Source organism: Sceloporus occidentalis, unplaced genomic scaffold (genome assembly GCF_023333645.1).
Source record: "Sceloporus occidentalis isolate IW3139 unplaced genomic scaffold, rSceOcc1.0.p SCAF_8, whole genome shotgun sequence".
Classification (NCBI taxonomy): Eukaryota; Metazoa; Chordata; class Lepidosauria; order Squamata; family Phrynosomatidae; genus Sceloporus; species Sceloporus occidentalis.
The window spans coordinates 4740290-4763526 of record NW_028316988.1 but is presented as its reverse complement, the minus strand read 5'-3'; the positions used below and the strand labels follow the sequence as shown (position 1 = coordinate 4763526).

Below are 23237 nucleotides of genomic sequence, written 5' to 3'. Positions count from 1 at the left end.
AGAAATCATTGAAATCACTCAAAGGCAGAACCGAAGAACTGCATGGCACCTTTGAGATGGGCAGATATATTATGCCATCGGTTTTCTGGGCATACGGGAGGCTTTCATCCTCCTTTCAAGATTGATTTGAATTTAAAGCGTGATCGGGGTTCACATCCCCATCCAACAGGATGCCAGCCAGCCTCCTCTTCCGCAGATGCAGGGAGTGCAATTTTGGAGGTTCGGGATGGAAAGAATAGTCAAATGCTGGAGAATAAAATCCCCATAAGAGGCTTTTCAAGTGTCTGGATAACCCCAACATGGAGAATGTTCCTCAAAGGCCTTTCTCATTTTCCCCGTCACCCCATACCCACCTATTTCTTGCCACCTCCAAGCCAGGAGGGCAGAGGAACAGTTCACGATGGAGTTTCGTCATCAGATTGTGTTCTGATAAGATCGCACACAATGACAATGTCTGTGTTGCTGTGAACCAGTTAACAGAACAGTGAGGTTGAGATTAAGCTTCCCACTCCTCACCTTTCTTCAAGCACCAAATGTCATATAGCCATACTAATGGGAAAGCCAGGTGCATGGGCATGGGAAAAGCAGAGGATCCCCGCTGCCAGAGATGCCTCCCAGCACCGTAAACTGTTTGCAAAACCTGCGGATTTTGCAAAGACATCTGGGAGTGGGGAGGAAATTGATTCAATTATTCATTCTCACTTGCAGGAATGAATAATTTAACACAGCATATCCCCAGTTCAGGTATATAGGAAGGACATATGGTCATGGGCGAAACCCAAAAAGCGAAGCGAAAGAGAGTGTAAATACAGAATCATTAGCATCAGCCAATTTCAATGTAGCTCAACGTAGTTCGTATCTTACTTTATACAAACGTCCTAGTATTGTGGCTTCATGTACTCCTCAAGGTTCCCTCCCTTCGGGTAAAGTTATAAGGAGTCTAGTTTTCAATATACAGGATTTAGCCTGGCTATTGTAGCTGGAATCCTAAAAAGGACCAACAAGGTCTTTAAAGGCTGGCCATACACTGTGGCAACCAGTCTATCAATATGGGCAGCATGCTAAGCAATGCCAACACGATTCAAACCATTGTGACAAAGTGGAACTAGTGAATGTCTCTTGATACAGCACTTTCTTGCTCTGATCTTTATGAAGGAGAGCAATGGGATGTATTTTATTATATGTTTGCTATTGTATGTCGCCGCGATCCTTGGAAGAGGTGGGATAAAGTTATTATTATTATTATTATTATTATTATTATTATTATTATTATTATTATTCCTTTGAATAAGGCTTCATGCGCACTTGTCTCAGACCCAAGAGGTAGCGCATGGGCTCAGCTACTTCCAGCCAGTGCTCCATAGGCAGAGGAAACATACAAGAATACAGGCAAAGGGTACAAAGACCCATGGGGTGTTTATGGTCAGAGCAAGAAGTGATATTGGTGCTGTAGTGTACAACGATGCCCAGAGATTGTGGCAAATCGGTGCCAAAAAGCTATTCTGCACCATTTAAAGGCTCTCCATCAGTTTTAAAGAAGGATCAGTAGACCCATCGTTCAATATGTGGCACGCATGGACAGTTCTGCAGACCCCATGGACTGCTAAATAGAAAAATAAATGGGTCTATAGCTTTTTGTGGGGCTTTTAGGCTATGTGGCCATGTTCTAGAAGAGTTTGTTCCTGACATTTCACCAGCATCTGTGGCTTCTCTGGTGCCAAGTCTAAGTCAAAGGCTTCCACGGCTGGCATCCATATTTTTTTGTGAGTCTTTCAGGCTATGTGGCTATGTTCCAGAAGAGCATATTCCTGATCTTTCGCCAGCATCTGTGGCTGGCATTCTCTGAAGATGCCAGCCACAGATGCTGGCGAGACGTCAAGATTAAATCCTCTAGAGGCTTCTCACCCTGTCTATCACCGCAATCTCCAGCTCCCGGATGTGGTAACCCTGCGCTTCCCGTTCACTGACATTCCTGACGCTGATGTAGCCGTATTCTTTGGTGCAGTTCTTATCGGGCCAATAGCGGAAACATTTGTTCTGGGAAAAGAGAACAAGAGAGAGAGATTTCATTTCATTAAAGAGAAGCAACTTCGGACAGCAGTTTCCAAAGGGGCGTCCCTATTATTCTAGGTTGTAGCAGTGGAACATAGGCCTGTTACAGACTGCCAAAATAAAGCTGCTTCGGGTCTCTTTGGAGATATGCTGTTTAAGTGATGCATGGGTCCTAAGAGTCCAGAGGTCGTGCCAAAGCCACACTCCATTCTTAAGCACTGGAGTGCAGCTTTGGTGCAGCTTCCGGACTCTTAGGACCCATGCATCATTTAAATAGCATATCTCCAAAGAGATCCGAAGCAGCTTTATTTTGGCAGTCTGTAACAGGCCAAAGAATCGTGGAGGGACTTTTACAACTACCACAAGCTCCCACCTTCTCTGCTGCCATGGTCCTCTTAGATGAGGGAGCCAAGGCACCAGAGAAGGAGGGGTGAGCCTGCATGGGTCCCTTCTGGCTTCTCTGGTGCCATGGTACTTTCAGGCAAGGGAGCCAAGGCACTGGCTAAAGAGGGGCAATGCAAGACTCTGTCCTCTCCTGGTACCTCACTTGCCTGGCTCCCAATTGCCATGGATGGACGACAAGTGGCCAGGGTTGCCACTACCCCCCTATACCATCCCCTTCCATGCATCTGCACAAACTAACACCAATGCTATTGGACTTGACTGTGGATCACCCCAGTCATTCCAGGCGAGAGATGGTGGGGCAACATGATCTGAACGCAGTAGGGGTGAAAAGAGGGCACAAAACACAACAACGCGTAGACGCCAACGGGCGTAAGAAATTAACATCACCATTTCCCATTCGCCGTCATTGCCGGTAATGAGAGGGGAGAAAAGTCATTTGGCGAAGCATCACAGGCACCAGTTAATAAGACTGTTGCGCAGCACGACAATTATTGGCAGGGCTTTGCGCTGGCTGGCTTTCAAGTTTGCTTTTGAAGAGGGCTGTTCAGGCTGAGCGCATGTTAATTGTAACCCTCTTGCTCTCTCCAATACAGGGAGCCCTGGCTCACACTCCAAGCGGTGCTTCAGCCCAAGGTTAGAACAGGAGAACATTTGGCACCAACTGAGCACCGTTTGTGAAGTCGAAGGCTTTCATGGCTAGCATCCATAGTTTTGTGTGGGTTTTTCGGGCTATGTGGCCATGTTCTAGAAGAGTTTGTTCCTGATGTTTCGCCTGCATCTAAGGCTGGCATCTTCATCTTCTCATGCAACCACCATGAAGTATAAGGTGGCATTTCAGAGGGTCATCAAGTACCCTGCGAGCTGCCATTGGGATTTACTTCCCAAAACAAGGTAGACAGCTGATTCCATTAAAAGCAAAGGAAAACAGGAAAGTGCTTTAAAAAGCAACACCTATGCGCACCGAATCACAGTGTGGGAAAGTTACTTTTTCCATTAGCAGCTGGGCAGTTCTGCAAGCTATAGTCTGGAAAAGAAACTTTCCTAAGCCCTGGATGCAATGTTTAGGGAAGTCATGGACAAAATATGGCTTATGAGATGCATGAGAGCTTGATGTTGCCATTTTATATAAGGGACACCATTTTACTCTGTCATTGTATTCAATGGGACCTGAGCATGTGGAGGGACGAACATGTTTGAACAATAATGTACTAGCTTTCTGCATGCAAGGAATGTATGCTTGGGCAGGCTTATCACAGAAGTCATGGGCCTCATTTTCACTTACAGATAAATCAGTGTGCGATCTGAATCGATGGATCAGTTCGACAATGGAGCATGGTTCCCACTACATTTGCCCCAATCACATTTTCTCCCACTACATTTGCCCCGGTCGCATGTTTTCCCTCTATGATAATCCAACTGTGGTTCACATTCATGCATGAATCCATTCAAAATGGACCCGCTTCAGGCGGCCGAAGGGCAAATTTAAATCAATTCCACATCTGGTTCACACTTGTGCGGAATTGATATATCAAAAAAGACGTGGAAGAAGTTGAAGTCAACGTCAAAAAAAAAAAAAAAAGACGTGGGTTAAATGGGTCTGATGCGTGGTTCCCCTCACCGAATTGATTTAAGTGGGAACCAGGGTCATTTGGATTGGTTCAAACCGAATTGCGATCCGGTTTAAAAGATAGTGGGAATGAGGCCTTTATGTGGGATACGGAATATAGAACTGGGGTTTCACAGGCAGAACATAAAGCCACCCCAAGTTACTTTGGAGATAGCATCATTCATCACTCACCCTTCCTCTCTCTACTTCTTTGGTCGTCATTACAATGACATGCGTGTTCTCTTGGTACACCATTGCCCAGAAGTCATTCACCGTGGTTTGGAGGCAGCCCTGGGTGGCAATGTAGACTTTGCTGTGCTCCGAGCTTTGGCCATCTTCAAGAACATTCTAGAAGAGAGGGCAATGGAAGAAGAAGGGGCATTGATTAAAAACAAAAACAGAGATTGGAACGTGGGGAATAAAGGAAAAGAGAGGGCTTTGGCAGAGCAGGCGTCGACGTCTTGCCACTCAAGCAATTAAGAGACTTTTTCACTCATTAAACACCTGCCTTTTAGCTGATTTGATTAAATTTAGGCAAAAGGCTTGCAATTTTTACCCAGCGTGAAAAGCATTTTCCAAGAAGGATGGTTGCTTGGGTTGTGTACACTCATCCTATTTGCGGATCTGTCGCATCTGTTCTCTTTTTGGATACAGACACACACATGTGTATATCGTCGAGCTCCAACCTTAAACATAGACGCCCATTGCCAGATTTGAGACGCTGAACAATACTTAATAAAGGCAAGACTTAACTGGCAGTCTCATCAATCTGGGCACGACTTCACTTACATAGTCTACCAAAGTTTAAGTCAATGCATTGGTTGGATTAAATGATATAATAGTTCGCAACCCAGCTTACAATGCTGAATTCACTGAGAAGAGAGCATCACTGATTCCAAGCCAGTGCATCATTATTGCGTCCACCTGAAGCATTTGCTTTGACCCTCTCTTGTAGCTCTTGATCAGTTGGAAACCCTTTTTGTCCTACCAGTTTTTCCCAACCCAACTTTTCAGTAGGCAAAAGCTTCCCCAACTGCAAACCAAAGCTCCCATTCCATGCAATACCTTCCATGCCTGCAAACCATTTGCCTATGAAGGAGAGACCTCCAAAACCACTGGTCTTGAAGATTCGGGGCCATGGCTACCTTGATTGAGTCTTTGGCTATTCAGTGCCTTCAAAGTCATTTCCGACTTATCGTGACCCTATCATGGCAAGATTTGTTCAGAGGAAGTTCAGAGAAGGTTAAGAGATGATATGTTAGCCCTTTTAAGTATTTGAAGGAGTGTTATATTGAGGATGGAGCAAGCTTGTTTTCTGCTGCTCCAGAGACTAGAGCCCGGAGCAATGCATGCAAGCTATAGGAAAAGAGATTCCACCTCAACATTAGGAGGAACTTCCTGACAGTAAGGGCTGTTTGACAGTGGAAGATGGTGCATTGGCATATGGTGAAGTCTCCTTCTTTGGAGGTCTTTAAACCGAGGCTGGATGGCCATCTGTCAATGGGGATGCTTTGTTTGAGAGTTCCTGCATGGCAAGGGGTTGGACTGGATGGTCCTTGTGATCTCTTCCAACTCTATGATTCTATGCTACCTATGTCTCAGAGCACTCCCACATGCTGAAGGGTATCTGTCATTACCTTTTACAGCACAGAGCCTATTGGATTAAGGCCCCTCTCCCCACGCTCATCCCATTTTGACTCCATGATTTCTCTACTCACCCTAATATAATTGGCATTGATGTAATCGGAGCCCGGGACACTTTCGTCCACATCTCGGAGAGCTACCCGCGTCGTGTCAACTATAAGGAGAGAGAAACAAGGCAAGATGGTTATAGGGGGACCATACAGTATCTCCAAATGGAGAACATCTCCAACTCAAGAAGTGTAGATATTTCAGGAAACAGATACAGTAGGTCCTTGGTTTCCACTGGGGTTCGGTTGAAGGATCCCCCGTGGATAACAAAATCCGTGGATGTTCAAGTCCCATTAAATATAATGCCACAGCAAAATGGTGTCCCTTATATAAAATGGAATGTATAATCTCCAATCCTTACAAGGAAGGATGTTCTTGTAGCGGTTCTTGGCTTTGTTTTCTAGTCGCTGCCCTTCTTTCCTGGGGTAGAGAAATTTACACTCCTGTTGCTGCAACATCTGTAGGGGAACAGAGAGATACATCTTTAATCCTTAACAAACCACTCTGCAAAATAGGTTGACTTTTCCATGTTTCAGATGGAGGTGGCCAAGGCGGGAACATCATCATTCCTTTAGGACTTACGATGTGCAGAACAATTTGATCTGGGGGTGTTGCCACTATGGAGTTTGTCATCCGGAGGAAGACTGAAAGTTTAAATGGGGTTTATCCCATGAAAATCACGCAATTACTATTAAATCGCAATTATGATTTTCACACACACCGGTCACTATCCCAGGAATAACCAGGCAATAAACAGCAACAAATCATTGATTAGAAAACCCCGTGAATGATTTGTTACTGTTTATTGCCTTGTTATTCACGGGTTAATGGCACTTCAATTGCTTTTCAGTGTGACGTCATGTGAAAACCTTTATTGCAATTGCATGATTTTCGTGGGATATTCCCAGGGATAATGGCTGTTTAATCATGATATTGTGTGAAAAATCTTAATTGTGATTGCGCGATTTTCATTGGATAATACTTCCATTTGTCCCCATTTGATAAAGTCCTATTCTACAATAGTCACACACATCATTAATAAGTGATGTGATAGATATACACCCCATTATACTGTACTATAATACTATAGATGAAGATGCAACAGATCTGTTGTAGTGCTCCAAGCAGCACTGCAGGGATAGTCTAGTTTCCATTTTCCTTTGCACAATGCCACTGGTAAATGTTGTGTACAGCAATTGCAGGAAACTTTAACAATTATTACATTTAAAGCCCAGTGTTTCTCCACTGAGTTCAAGGAAGCATACGGGGCTGTCTTCTCCCACTGCACTTTATCACATCTCTGTGAGTTAGGCCTGTTACAGACTGCCAAAATAAAGCTGCTTCAGGTCTCTTTGGAGGGATGCTGTTTAAATGATGCATGCATCCTAAGAATCCGGAAGCTGCACTAAAGCTGCACTCAGTGCTTAGGAATGGAGTGTGTCTTTGGCGCGACCTCCGGACTCTTAGGACCCATGCATCATTTAAATAGTATACCTCCAAACAGACCCGAAGCAGCTTTATTTTGGCAGTCTGTAACAGGCCTTAAACTGTACAGTGGCCTTTGTGACAGTATGGAGACTCGAACCCAGATCTTTCCAGTCCTAGTCCAGCGCTCTGACCGCTGCACATGTCTTACACAGCGTGGTGCTCCTTGAAACCTTATTTCAATGTTTAAGCAATGGGGAGACACAATACAGAGGCCGACTGATGGTTTCGCAGGACGCTGCGGCTCTTGCTTGGCCATTCGGCAAAGTAAGGCAATGGCCATCACCTTGAGCCAGGCCACCCCGGATCTAATATATATTAGATTAATATATATTCAAGGTATCTAATATATATTCAAAGTGCTAGCTTGAACTGTTTCTGTACCTCAAACTCCTCCCAGAATCCTTGCTTGGCCTTCTCGCTGTGGTCCGCCATTTTGTTCAGCTCCTTCACTCGGTTTTCAATGTTGGCCGCAATGATTCGGGTGGCATTAAAGGGCTGGAAAAAGAAAGAGAAGATAAAAGAGAAGGCAGAACCTCAAAGAACAAAAAGCCCGGAGCGGAGCAGAAACTGACACTGAAGGCATCTCCATGGGACACCACAAATCTGAATACATCTCCCAACCCAATGGCCTTTCCGGTAGGGCTTGGGGATAGTTAGTTATGAATAACTAGTTACTTTTATCTTGGAGTACCTCTGAGACTAACTGAAAGAAAGAAGTTGGTACCATGAGCTTTCATAGACTTGAGCCTACATCCTCCGATGCTACAACATCCCTTTGCACACTGATTCTGCAGACGCACACGACTATGTCTTTGAATTTGAGTTACATTTAACATTCCCAAGTAAAAAGATTTTAGGATTATTTCATTTCTCCGAACCAGAGCAGTCCTTAATTTAGGGAGCACTGGAATGATAAACATAAGTAACTTAAAAGTAACTGTGCGAACCCTTGGAGCGCTTTATTCCCATCTTACAGCGTGCGGTGGTCACGTTACCTGTTTCAGGTGCACAACGGCTCCGGATTTCTCAACCATGGGGTTTTTCTTATAGTGCTCCACCAAGTCCGCGAGGGTGTCAAAACGTTCGCCACCTCCCACATCGTATTTTCCATCCGGCTGTGGAAGAGAAACCGAATTATAATCTCAGGACCACAAGAGGACCGTCTTCTCCAATGTCTCCAACACGCTGTCAGCCATCTCATACCCATGGATGGTTCCTCCTAATGTTCCCATTGTAGCTGCTTTGCTGCCATTTCCACATATGGATCCTGCTCCCTGGAGCAACAGGGAGCAAGTCTCCTCCACTTTCTGCACGGCGGTCCAGATATCTGAAGACAATTATGGTGTCTTCCCCTTCACTAATTCTTTCAGCCACAGCTTGCAGGAATTGGTTCTGGATCATCCATGGCCCTGCAAGGTTTAACTTGTTGCGGCTGTTTTACGCAGACCAGAACAACTTGGGATCTGGTTACCTGAGATGTCACTGTCTCTTTTATAGATCCATGTGGATCTAAAGGGTATCAGGAGAGGCTCTCCTAGTGGTGCAGTCACTTCATAGAATCATGGAGTTGGAAGATACCCCAAGGGCCATCCAGTCCAACCCCATTCTGCCATGCAGGAACTCTCCATCAAAGCATCCCATCCAGCCTCTGTTTAAAGACCTCCAAAGAAGGAGACTACCATTCTCCAAAAGAGTTTGTTCCACAGTCAAACAGCTCTTATTGTTAGGAAGTTCCTCCTAATGCTAAGCTGGAATCCCTTTTCCTGGAGCTTGCATCCATTGCTCCATGTCCTATTCTCTGGAGCAGCAGAAAACAAGCCTGCTCCATCCTCTATAACATCATTTCAAATATTTAAACATTTAGCTTGGTGGCTCCCACTATGAAGCATACTGTATTCTTCACCTTGGCATGAAACGTCCTCTGACAGTTCCTATTTTAGGTCCATGCCAAAGAAGTACTCATGTTTTACAAGTGGGATGGCACCCAGTTAGGCATTTATGATGTTATAAGTTAGACTTATGACCCTGTAAATGTTTTGTGGGCACATTTATGGCGGTGGCACCATTGCCCTGGACAGAAATGCTTTTAAAATGCACCCAAAAAGCAAGGCAGACCCAAAGCAGCTTTATTTTGGCCTGTCTCTATGAGGCCAATGATAAACTCTAAAAAGGCTCTTGCTCCCATGCCGCCTTACCTGATAGCGGATCATGATGTGAGTCACCCGGGGTTTCCGGTCCCCGGTGTCGGCTTTGTCTTCATTCGTCAGTACCGACAAGACAAAGTCACCGGGTTTGCTTTGGCTACTGCGCACCAGAAAACTTCCTGGCTTGCCTTTCTCAGTTAGGAGTTTCTCAGCCTCTTTGCCGGTCAGATGGCCGTGGTACCATCTAGGAAAAGAGAAACCATTGAGATAGATTGCATTATGAAATAAGGAATTCAAATCTCTCTACTCTACTTTAAGTTCACCCACCAGCCTTAAGGGTCATACACACTACGAAATAACCTGGGTTATTTCAGGGCTGTTCACATGGGCACCAAGTTGCCTCGGTGCAGTTTTTGGGGGGTCCACCAAAAAGCCCATTTAAACCGGTGCATTTGGCACAGGATCCCTAACGGTTCTTTTTAAAGAACCACAACGATCTGCATCTCCAATAGCGTGAATGCACTATCGGATCGATTCAGATCGCATAGCCGCCGTTCAAGAAATGGAGGCGCCTCCGTTTTGATCCGGAATGGTGGCGAATGGGAAGCTCAAATTGGATTTAAATGCCACTGAAATATTTGCTGCCTTGAAATGTAGTGGGAATGGTGAATCTATTTTGAATCAATGATGCAAATCTCTCCATGCAAAAAAGCTAAGTGTGACTGAGCTCTTTGACAGGGTCGGTGCTTGGTTCTAGGTCGCACTCGAGATGGCAACAGTCTTTAATGAGGAAGGACACACAAGCTAGGAGTGGTTTGCAGCAGTTTGCTTTTGCCTGAACCTACTGGGAAGGACAGGTTTCGCCTCCCTCCTCTCCTGAATTGAGCATCAATTAGACCTTAATTGACAGTGGAAGGAAGAGGACCCATGGCTCCAGTTTCCCAGTGTCTTTTTTGAATTGTGGTGCCCAGAACTGGACACAATATTCCAGGTGAGGCCTGAACCAAAGCAGAATAGAGTGGCACTACTATTACTTCCCTTGATCTAGACACTACACCTTTCTTTATTGATGCAGCCTAAAATTGCATTGGTCTTTTTAGCTGCCGCATCGCACTGTTGACTCATGTTCAACTTGTGGTCTACTAGGACTCCCAGATCCCAAGTCATTTTCAACTTGCGGGATTTTCTTGGCAAGATTTCTCCCACTCCTCTAAAGCTGAGAGAGTGTGGCTTGCACTTTTGCACTTTGAAATTCGCGTTTGCAGCAACTGAATTAAGCTGAAGATAAAGATGGAAAGCGGGAGGAGGACTGAGATACCGGGACATTTTAAAAGCAACCGAAGAAAATGGGATGGCATGGGATGACATTATGACTGTCCCTGTCTAACTGGGAGAGTTGATGGGTATATATCTAGTGGGTTTCCATTGCAGAAAGAGGACAGCATGCTGAGTAAAACTGCTATTATTACTCCTTCTTCCCCATCACTCTTAGTAGGGACTTTTGGGGCCAAGCAGAACATTTCGATCACGCATTCTCCTGTATTTCTAAGGCAAAATTGCACAGGAAAGAGCCGTGCAATTATTGGGGAGAAAAAATCAATCTTATATAGCACTCCTGCGTAGCATTACTTGCTACAGCTGCCGGGAAATTATTACTTTTATTAGCGATCTTAAAAGTCCTTCGCTGTTAATTTTAAAAGAGAGTATCAATATTTCTGTTCGGTGGACAATTTGGTCCAATTCCAAAGTGGTTCAAAAAATAGACCGGGTTTTTATTTTATCGTCTCCGACGATGGATTATTATTTTGTTATATTATGTACCAAACTGTAATAGCCATGGGGTAAATGCAATAAAGATTGGCTTGACCGTTTGGCCGTAATAAATGATTGATTGATCGATCGATCGGGGATGTGCCCATCCCTACTCACCTCTCTGAGGTGGGATCCTGGCAATTCAGAGGGAACTTCAGCTCGATGATGTTGCTGTTCTTCTCTCGCAGGAGACCCTGCTGTTCGGTGTAATACTGGACCAGTTCGGCCAAAGTGGCAAACTTCTCCCCTCCGTACAAGTCATAGTAGTCCCCGGTGTTCTGGATTTTGATATGGGTCACTTCGTCGCTCCTCCTGGAGACCAATGGGGCAAAGAGGGAGAGAGAACAGGAACGCTGAATGCCAACAGGTCATATTAGTCAACGTTTGGTCTACCAACAAATTCAGGTGCCAATATCTTAAAAGGCCAGGAGTTGTGCCAAAGCTGCATTCCAGTCCTTAGGACTGGAGCATGGCTTTGGCACAGCTTCTGGCCTCTTAGGATACATGCATCATTTAAACAGCATACCTCCAAAGTGACCTGAAGCAGCTTTATTTTGGCCTGTCTGAACGGACTCTCAGTCAATTCAAATACAAGGCTTTCAATGCAAAAATTAAAACACAACCAAATCAAACTTCTGTTTAAAAAGCACAAACTACTAACAGAGTAAGATCCCCAGAGTCCCCTCTCCTCCTTTCAAATAACATCCTCCCTTGAAAACTGGTGGCAGCCTAGTGATGGCATTGGATCTAGAAGCCATTTCATGCTAGAGAGGCTGAATGAAGCCACACAATATGGCCATTGTTGAATTCCGCACGCTACTTGTCCTGCATCATGCAACTCTTCCATCTCCCCGAAATAAGAAGTCATTTGTTTGCTGTAACCTTGGCAGAAAATTTCCATTAACCAGCATGCATTAGAAACATCAGATGTCTCATACGTGACACTGTTATGACCGTGTCGCATCATGACCAGCAAAGGTTCTACACTGACATATTTCCAACTACTGGAAATCGGATTCGGACATCCACATGTTTTGAAAATACACCCCAGGAGTAAGAAGAGTCCATGCAGCCTGGAGGCTGTTTTATGGCCCCAGGTCACTTTAGGTCCCTTTTAACAACAGGGAGCGAGCAGAATTCATTTTCTGTCTTCTTCCTTTCCTTCGACAAAGGACCTCCCTTGGAACTAAACTGGCCCAAGGGTGATACAGTCGGCCCTCCGCATTCTTTTTGAATTGTGGTGCCTAGAACTGGACACAGTATTCCAGATGGACCAAACCAAAGCATAATAGCACTATTACTCCCTTGATCTAGACCAGTGGTGGCGAACCTATGGCATGTGTGCCAGAGGTGGCACTCAGAGCCCTCTCTGTGGGCACATGCACCATCATCCCAATACAGAGTTCACTAGAGTTTGTCACTAGAAAGCCAGAGGGATGTGGCACTTTGTGATAAATAAGTGGGTCTCTAAAAGGTTCGCCATCACTGCATCACTATACTTCCATTGATGCAGCCTAAAACTGCATTGGCCTTTTTAGCTGCCGCATCACACTGTTGACTCAGGTTCAAGTTGTGGTCTACTTGGACTCCTAGATCCCTTTCACACATATAAGTCTCTCATTCAGCCAGATGTCCACCATCCTATATTTCTGCATTTCATTTTTCCGCCCTAAGTGCAAGTGCAATGTAAGTACCATACATTTCTCCGTGTTGAATTTCATTTTGTTAGCTTTGGCCCAGCTTTCTAGTCTATTCAGCCCCGGCATTAAAGCATCCAGACCTACAGAATCCAGTGGCTTATCAACATTTTTTTCTAAGCAACAAGATTAGGGAAGGGGGCGAAATGGCCCTCTCCTGACCCAACTCATCCATCAAGCGTCTGGAGTCTGGGTGAGCTCAGCAGGCAGCCGGCCTCTAAGTGCCTTTAAAATGCAATTAGCTTTCCCACTCAGGAAGGCTAGCCAGGATGGCCAGGGCCAAAAGGGACTCTTAGTTCTCCTAACAGCCAAATGGAATTAACCCGTCCAGCCCTGGAGTGAAGGGAGCTATAACTTGGACCTACATCCCCCGCCGCCATCCCCCACTAAACATGCCATGCCACCTTTTCTCATTCTTCTTTCCTACTTTTCAAAACCAAAGGCATGCTACAAACACAAGTAAACTAATAAAGCACAGCATATTGCACATGCATTGGAAGTGTGCCATTCAGAAATACAGTGAATTAATATTGTCCATGACAACGGCGGCCAGATTATTACATTACAGCCCTGCTTATCCATGGATTGTTTTAGCCACAGATTCAAGCATCCACGGGATTAAAATGTTCCCAAAGAAGTATAAATTCCAAATAGCAAACTATGATTTTCCATTAAGGGATACCATTTTGTTCTGTCATTATATTTAATGGGACTTGAGCATCCAGAGTTTTTGTTATCCGTGGGGGATCCTGGAACCGAACGCCAGCGGATAACAAGGAGACACTTTATATGCATCTAAATGGAAAGATAAAGGGTCTCTGAGTATAAATGACTGGTTAAAGATCTTCGGAGAATCCCAGGAAAGGAAGGAAACCCTTGATCTATTATTTAAAAACACTATTTATTTTCTAGAACTTAGATTAATACAGTTGGCCCTCCATTTTCGTGGAGGATCCGTTCCGGACCTCCTAGGCTTGAATGGGGCACTCCTCTGTGCATGTGCCATTGGGAATAGTGGAGGTTGCCCTCCACGGGTATTTGAGGGTGCAGATGCCAGATCCGCGAGTTACTGTGTAACTATGAAGTAAGTCTTATTTTTATTTTACTTAAGGACATGAAGGCAACTTGCTGGACAGTCCTGGGAATTGCAGTCACCCCCAAAAGAGGAATGCTTCCATGTTCTGCTTTATAAGGCACAGAGCAGGCTATCCTGGCACAGAGCGATCTCCCCCAACATGGTGCCAAGACCTACCAGCATCACTTTGCCTCATGGTAGGGCCGGCTTTGGGTACCACACAAATGCACTCCTGGCAGTAATCAAAACTGGAATAGAGCGAGAGGAAACCCAGCCCCAAATGCTAACTGGGGCACTGCGGTTGTACCCTGCCTCCGTCAAAACCAGACCCACACAACTTGGCAGTAAGTTTTGTTGTTGTTAGCTGCCCTCAAGTCGATTCTGACTCATGGCAACCCCATGGATGAGACATCTCCAAGAATCCCTATTGTCCACTGCCTTGCCCAGATCCTGCAAACCCTTGCCCACAACCCCCCTGACTGAGTCGATCCATCTGGTCGGGGCCAAAATTAAAATAGGTTGTACTTCTTTGGGCTGCAAATTGGTTTTACCATATATATTCAACTATAAGTCGACCTCATGTATATGTCGAGGGCAAATTTGGGGGCCAAAATTACGGATCTTGCTATGACCCGCGGATAAGTCAAGGGTAAAACATAGGGGCATGTAACAAAGGATCTAAAGGATGAAGCAAACGAAAACAATGCCAAATAACGTACAAAATTCCAGCAGAAGACACACCTGTTTGTGCTGATACTAAAGACTGGATGGATGAAAGAGTAGAAGATGTCAGTGCGGAGGCCATATGTTATCCAGGTCTGATCCAAAGACTCCAAAGCTTCCCACGCTGGAGCCATGCTCCATTTGTTTGACACCAGATTCATTGGCAGGGAAGGGACACCTGTGGTTGCGCCATGGCGGCCGCTCTCAAGCGTAGGAAGTAAGCCCTCTTCAGAGCCAGCGGATGGATTGAATAATCACAGGGAAATGGCAGTGGTTGCAAATTTGGCGACGCGGGAGGAGAAACCCCCTCCTCCTCAGCTCCGTCTTGGCAGGGTTTAATAGAACAAAATCGAAAAGCCATCAGCATACAGCTGCAGCTGCCCAACTGCATCAAAAGGCGCCCGCGCAAAAACCTCCCTTTCCACCATGTTCCAGCTGGGTTTAAGAGCACCGTCAATGGCTCTCGTTGCCTCGTGAGTTACGCCGCACAACAGAACACACATACACATATGTCCTTATCCCCGGACGTTTGAATACAACCTCTGTATTAAACGCCTGGCTCTTTAGCCCATGAGAGACTGGCTCAAGGCTGAACAAGGAGCTGTTCAAGGAGACGACTAGTCTCCCCAGTCTTTCATGGAACCATGGAATCCTAGAGTTGGAAGAGACCCCAATGGCCATCCAGTCCAACCCCATTCTGCCATGCAGGAACTCTCAATCCAAGCATCCCCATTGACAGATGGCCATCCAGCCTCTGTTTAAAGACCTCCAAGGAGGGGGACTCCATCACTCTCCGAGGGAGAGTCTTACACTGTCAAACAGCTCTTACTGTCAAGACGTTCCTCCTAACGTTGAGGTGGAATCTCTTTTCCTGGAGCTTGCATCCTATTCTCTGGAGCAGCAGAAAACAAGCTTGCTCCCTCCTCAATATTACAGCCCTTCAAATAATTATATGGGGCTGCAGAATCAGTCTGCAGAGAGATCTTGTACCATCTCTGAGACTATCTAATGCATCTGAACAAGTAGACTGAAGAATGCATCTGAGGAAATAGACTGAAGCCTATGAAAGCTCACGCTGCCAACTTCTATCTTTCAGTTGCTTTAAACACAAGCTGAATGGCCGTCTGTCGGGGATGCTCTGATTGAGAATTCCTGCATGGCAGAATGGGGTTGGACTAGATGGCCTTTGGTGTCTCTTCCAACTCTAGGATTCTATGATTCCATATAGGGTTCTATGACCCTATAACTTGGCATGTTCAATAAGGGTTATTGTTGAGCATGACACATGGTCAACACAACTACTCCTGAAATTGTTTCCTGAATACAGTGGGACCCTTGTTAGATGCTGAGTATTTTCCTAGCTTTACATGGAGACAGTCAGGATCAAACCTGGGACCTTCTGCAATGGATGGTCTTAATGAAAACAGAAACCTTCCTTATCCAGGCCATTAGTCCATCCAACAGTATTGTTTGCAGGGACCAGCGGTGGGTTTCCAACCTGCCGAGGTGGAAGACTAAACGTAGGACCTTCCACATGCAAAGCATGTGCTTCGCCACCGAGCCACAGCCCTTCCCCAAATGTCATGTCACATTAGCGTCTTCCATTCAGATGTTACCCAGAAGGAGCTCTGGGCCGGCTGAATCCCTGCAACATCTCATTTGGACTTAAGCCAAATCCATTAGCCGCTAATAGGCAAAAGCCATCTTACAACGGGGCAACACTTGGAAATGGCCGATGAAAAATTAATTTGTTACCCCTCATTCATTTTTTATCAACCTGGCAGGGGTCTTTCAACGCCAACAAGGGTACATTTTGAGGGGAGCTGACCAAGAGTCAGGGACTGAGATGCAGTGTGCAATTGCAATGTGCAAGCAATTGTACATTGCATGGGAAAGCATGGAAAAATCAGTCATGGGCCCAGAGATCTGGTCACTGGCAGTCAGTGACTCCACTAATATTGAGCTGAATTTGCTCTGGGTTTTAGTCCAAACTTTAAAAATACCCCAATCCTAGCCCCAAAACAAGGTTGCATCAACACTGTAGAAATCATCTGGTTTGAAACCACTTTAACTGCATAAGCAGCATTGCGGCTGGAATGGAGATAGACCTTCCTCCTCTCAAAACAACCCTGTGAGGTTGGTCAAGGCAAGACATTATACAATGCAACTCGATGGAGATCTGCTCAAAGCTTTCCTTCATCCCTCGTTCCCTTCTTTCCATTCCTCTCTACTTCCAATGCCAGAATTAGACCCTTCCCTCTGCCCTGCCTGACATTGCCAGCCAAAGGCCCTTTGGCGTTTTATGATCAGGAAGAAAATGAATAAGGGACAATCGGATCCATTTAGCCAGGCTGTTACCGCAAAGCTTCCCCAGAACATAAAAGATGTTTGTCTGGCCTGCGTCCCAAACATCTCTCTGGGATATTAAAACAGCTTTGCAGAAACCTACCATGCGCAGCTCGCCTGTCTTGTCATTTCCATGCTGGACAGACAACAGTCACAAGGATGTTATGGCATGGTGTCCCAATACACACACACCACACACAAGTAGTGTTTCTACACTGCAAAGTTATGGCAGATGGATAGAATGATAGAATCATAAAGTTGGATGAGACCCCAAGGGCCATCCAGTCCAACCCCCTGCCATGCAGGAACTCTCAACCAAAGCATCCCCATTGACAGATGGCCATCCATGAAGAGTGTAATTGCCTTCCTCTGAGGCTGGGAAAGTGTGATTTGCGCTGTGAGTTTCAATGACCGAGTGAGGATTCAAACCTTGTCTTCCAGAGTCCTGATCCAACGCTGGAAACATTGCACCCAGCTGGCTGGACTTATGTCCAACAGCCCAATGTTGTGCAATTCCACAGGTTCGGTTATGTGCGGCCCATGAAAGAAAGGGGGGCAGAAATGCTGGCATCTCAGGAGGAAGAATGGTCCTGAACAAGCACAAAGTGAATTTTCCCTTACTCCTGTGGCCTTACAACTTGTATCTGGATCGGTCAACAGAGTGCCAGCATAGATACATGAGAAAGTAAAGTACTGGATTGTGAATCCAGAGCAGATTCATCGCCTCATTGCCATGGAAGCCGCCAGCTACCCAGGGACCCAGCGCAAGCATCTGTAAGTCTGGACACAATAAACATATGCTCACACAGATTTATGCTCTGTGAAATTGCTGCTACAAGATGGCCCTATTTAAAAGGGAACTGGACAAGTTGATGGAGGAAAGACCAAAGGAGGCCACTGGTCATGATGGATATACTTTCCCCTCCGCTACCAGGGATTGTATGTTTCTGTATCTCAGTTACTAGGGAGAAGGAATAAGAGGACACTATTGCATTCACATCTCGCTTATGGGCTTCCCAAAGACATCTATTTGCGCAACCAATTTTGGTCTGATCCAGCCGAGCACATTTTATGCCCCGAAAATATTTTTCACCAAGACAAAGATTTCTCTAGATAAACAATCTTAGTCCCATCATCAAGCATTTTAGCACAAGGCTCCCTTGGCACAGATTGCTAAGGCTTGCTTATAAATACACCCGGCCATTGCGCTGTAGCCATAGTGCCAGATAAACAGCAGACCGAAGCACGGACAGACTCTAAATAGTACGAAGGGTGCAACACATAGAAGTTGAACGTTTGATCATTTACACAAAAGGTTTGCATTTGGAGCCAGGTTGTTTAAAAGGAACAATGGCACAGTACATACCACCCCGAAAAGGTGGGCTGGATGCGCCCAGTTTTCCTCTGGAGGGATGCCGCAGCAGCCAAACCACATGGCATTCCTCCAGACCAAAAACCGGGTTCTTCTTGGCGCACACGGATGCCATCATTACTGTGCCATTGGCACACTGTGATGTGTCCATGACGGAAGCGTGGTGCCTGGAGGTGCTGATGCTGCGCCACGCTTGCATCATGGAAGCGCGCACCATATGGACGGTGGAACTTAAAGATGGTGCCATCCACGCATCCTTGGGTTCCGGAGCGTGCGGATGCTGCGCACTTCGGATCCCTAGAACTGGCCCCAGGCTGCCGCAAACCAGTGGTCTGTACTGGGACAATAATACCCTGCTAGAACAGCCAAGGCACATTTGTATATCACAATAAACCATGGTTCCTGTTAACCATGATTTCATGCTTAAGGTGCACATTGCACAGCAAATGACCGGAGAAACCTGTGGCTTGCTTTTCACTTTCTTAGTTTGTTTCATTCCTGCCTTTTCCATCAGCATTTGTTTCAGGGCCAGCAGCTGGCGGAATAAGACAGGGACAAGCCACGGTTGCAGGGTTAGTTGTCACAACAAGCCACAGAGTTTGTGTAAGGCAACAAAAACGCCATTGGTTCAGATCGTGGTTTGTGGCTGGTTAATAAACTATGGCTTATTGTTAAGGGGTAGAATTCAAAGCCATGTTGGTCTGTAGAATGAGAGACGTAGATAGATCTTGTAGCACCTTTGCAACTAACTGAAAGAAAGAAATTGGCAGCATGAGCTTTCGTAGACTTCAGTCGATTTCCTCAGATGCATTACGTGGAACGGAAGCTGACCTGCAACTTCGTTTCCATACACAAACGATCTGCAATTTATATTGACATCCTCACATCCCAGTGGCATATATAGGTCTGTACCCGGTTTCCACTCCACCAAATGCATCTGAGGAAGTAGACTGAAGTCTATGAAAGCTCCTGCTGCCAACTTCTTTCTTGTGGCGAGTCGCAAAGGTGCCACAAGATCTCTCTCCAGCTTTGTTATTAGAGGCTTACTCTTTTAAAAGGGTCAAATTGGAAGTGATAGAAAAATCCCTTTTCTGTTGGAGGCATTAGAGAGCCATGAACAGCCCAAGCAAATGATAACTGTCCCAAACAGACAAGCAAGCTAGCCTAATATTTGCAACACTCCTTTCCCTATCAAACTATATATTGTAAGATCCTTGGGAGTTGGGACCGGGACTGGCAAAGCCACTGCCCCTTTTACAAGTGATCCAGTAAGACTGTTCTCCTTCCTTCCTTCCGTCCTTCCTTCCTTCCTAACTCCCCTGCAAGCAATCTGTGTTACAGATGCAACCCAAGAATATCAGATCCATTCTCACCAAAATGCACCCCATTTCCCATTTTAAGCAACCTTCTCTCCTTCACAAGCTTTTCAAGTCCCTTTTTGCACAGTTTCATTTTCCGACCTCTGGCCCGAGGCCCAAATATCTCTTAGGGAAGTGCGCAACGACACCAGTTCCAGGTCTTTAAATTATTTACAGCGATCCGGCAACAGTTGTTAAATGGATGCTCTTAGTCCTTTTCCCTGGCCCCAGCCCCAAAGCAATAATGCGAAACGTTGGGAGAAGTTCGACATGAGCTCCTTGGAACGCACACTTCTCTGTCTCTTTCTCATATCATACCTAGAAGTCTGCAATATCTAAGGAAGCTGAATGGGAAGAAATTCAAGACAGATCAAGGGGGCATTTGACGCAGCGCATGCAATTCTATGAATGAAGCAGATGGATTTCATGGTGCCATTGAATTCATAGATGTTTGCTCACTCTCTCTGTGTGTCTCTCTCTCACACAAACTGCTGCAAGCAATGGTGTTCCCCTTGGAAATTCTCTTTAAAGATATATATATATATATATATATATATATATATATATAGGTGTGTGGGTGTGATTATTAGTATTATTAGATAAGGTAAAATAATTGCTATATTCTGCTTGAATAGTCTGGAGAGCCATATGAGCAAAAGCGTAGACAATTAATCCGAGGGGAGAAAATGGTAATTGCGGGGAGGAGGGTTAATTAAATCATACTAACGATAATTGATTAAACACGGAGTCCTATACTCTGCAGTGGAAGGAGAGAAACTAAGCACAGGGACCATTGTACCTAGCTAAGGAGGTTCACTTCACCAGAATCTGGATGGCGCACTATGCGCCCATACAGACAGGCCAAAATAAAGTTGCTTTGGGTCACTTTGGAGGTATGCTGTTTAAATGACAAACACATCTTAAGAGGCCAAAAGCTGCACCAAAGCCACAGTCCAGTTCTTAGGACTGGAGCATGGCTTTGGTGCAGCTTCCGGACTCTTAGGACGCATGCATCATTTAAACAGCATGCCTCCAAAGTGACCCGAAGCGGCTTTATTTTGGCCTTATGGCCCCATAGTGCGCCATCCAGATTCTAGAAAAGAAAGGGGTAGATGGAAGGTTATGGGGGGGAAGAGAAGGTAAGGAGAGAAGAAGGAAAGGGCGAAGAAGGCTAAAGATGGAGGAGATGAGAAAGGAGGAGTAGGGATAGAAAGAATAGAGAGAGAATGGGAATGGAGATATAGAAAGGGAGAAAGTGAACAGGAGTTTGAATGTAAGGTTGAAGGAATGGGAATGCAGGGGAGGTATCTTACAAAGTATGTAAGATACTTTGAAGTGTAGATATATGTCTGTTATCTTTTTTGAATGTGAGTATGTTTTAATGTGGTGTATATAAATTTGGAAAAAGATATTTTAATATTATAATATAATATTTTGCTTTTCAACATTTACATGAAACCGCTGGGAGAGATCATCCGGAGACATGGGGTGCGGGGTTATCAGTATGCTGATGACACCCAAATAGTTTTCTCTATGTCTCCGACTGATGCAGTGACCGGGGATGGCATCTCTTCTCTCGTGGCGTGCCTGGAGTCAGTAATGGGCTGGATGAGGGAAAACCGACTCAGTCTGAATCCAGAGAAAACGGAGGTGCTCGTGATAGGTTCTCCTGGCCCGGGGATGGCGGTGGTTCCACCTGTCCTGAACGGGATCACGCTCCCCATAAAGGACTCGGTACGCAGTCTGGGGGTGCTTCTTGACTCGTCGCTTCACCTTACATCTCAGGTGGATGCGACAGTCAGGAGCACCTGTTATCAGCTTCGGCTGATTCGCCAGCTGCGTCCCTACCTGGGCCAGAGGGACCTTGAAACGGTGGTACATGCTCTGGTAACCTCTCGTCTGGATTTCTGCAACGCGCTCTACATGGGGCAACCCTTGTACCAAACCCAGAAGCTACAATTGGTACAGAATATGGCAGCCAGACTGGTCACTGGCACATCCAGGGCCAGTCATATAACACCTGTATTTAAAGATCTGCATTGGCTGCCCATTCGCTTCCGGGCGCAATACAAGGCGTTGGTTATAACCTATAAAGCCCTACATGGCTTGGGCCCAGGATACCTTGAGGACCGCCTCTCCCCATACAATCCGCCCCGCACACTCAGAACATCTGGGCAGCAGCTATTGAAGGTACCTGGGGCAAGACTAGCCTCCACTGCAAGGAGGACATTTACCATCTCGGCCCCGACCCTCTGGAATACGCTGCCCATAGAGCTCTGCTTGGCTACCTCCCTAGTCCAGTTCAGGAAGGATTTAAAAACCTTCCTGTTTAAGTGAGCGTTCCCCGATACGAGCTCTAGTTAGCCCCCCCCCCCCCCCCCCCGATAGCCAATGTTGAGCTGGCTAGTATCTGTTTTTAAGGTATATTTTAAACTGTTTTATTGTCTTTGTATATTGTACATTGTATATGTTACTATGCTGTGCACCACCCTGATTGGAAGAAGGGTGGTATACAAATTATATATATATATATCCAAATTAATATACACCACATTAAAACATACTATATATATGGCCCATTCAGAATCAAAATGTAATTTGGAGGGAAAAGGCACTACAACACAGTTGTACGTTTCTTGCGTGACTGCATCCTTTAATGGAAGTTTAATGTCCATACCTGACGGATAACGTAAAGTCTCCTGGGTTGCTTTTACTCGGCCGGGCCAAAAAACTGCCATGGACACCTCTGGTTAGCAGCAGTTTCTCCGCTTCGATTCCATTGATATTTGGATGAAACCACCTGCCCAGGGAAAGAACAGGGAGGAAAAAACAGATTTAATAGACTTATAGAAGTGGATGGATCCTCTGGATGTGGTCAATGCAAAGGCATGGGTAAGGAAATCAGATTTTAGGGGGGGAATCCAGTCTTCTTGAGGTCTAAATCTGGCCCTTCTGGCCTTCCACAGATACCACACCCCAATAGCAATAGCAAGTACATTTCTATACCACTTATACCACAAAGTGTAAGCCAATTGCCCCCAACAAGCTGGCAATATGGCACCGATCCTTGGCATATTGCTCACCTACGAAAGGATGGGATGCTGAGTCAACATTGAAGCCCTGCCTGGGATCGAACTCACAACCTTGTATTGCACCTGTGACATAATCTTTTGGTGGCTCTTCTATTCCCCCCCCCCCATTCCTAAAGGTTAAAAAGCCTCTTCCTAGGCTTAGCTATTACCAGACAAAGTGCTCTAAGCCAGGAGTGGGGAAAGTGTAGTCCATGGACCATGCGCAACCTCTGGGTCCCACTTCTGCAGGAGGAATAGTTGCAGCCAATGGAACAAATATGGCACTGGTCCTTGGCACATTATGGGAGGACATTGCCAGTCCAGCATATCAGATGGCATGAGAAGCACTTGTCTATATGGATTTCTATGGAATTTCAGGAAAGTACAGTTGGCCCT

General features: G+C 45.6%; 1 protein-coding gene across 1 annotated transcript in view; it reads right to left on the bottom strand.

Annotated features, from left to right (window-relative positions):
* Positions 1-23237, bottom strand: part of LOC149307692 (tyrosine-protein phosphatase non-receptor type 11-like) — a 47559-nt gene that overhangs the window by 8326 nt on the left and 15996 nt on the right. Inside the window, exons 2-10 of the mRNA XM_089534273.1 lie at positions 22448-22570; positions 11317-11511; positions 9439-9631; positions 8239-8358; positions 7625-7738; positions 6117-6213; positions 5782-5861; positions 4256-4411; positions 1906-2037 (exon numbers count right to left, since the gene is read on the bottom strand). Of these exons, the coding sequence (XP_089390399.1) occupies positions 1906-2037; positions 4256-4411; positions 5782-5861; positions 6117-6213; positions 7625-7738; positions 8239-8358; positions 9439-9631; positions 11317-11511; positions 22448-22570 (1210 nt within the window). The remainder of the gene's footprint in view (positions 1-1905; positions 2038-4255; positions 4412-5781; positions 5862-6116; positions 6214-7624; positions 7739-8238; positions 8359-9438; positions 9632-11316; positions 11512-22447; positions 22571-23237) is intronic.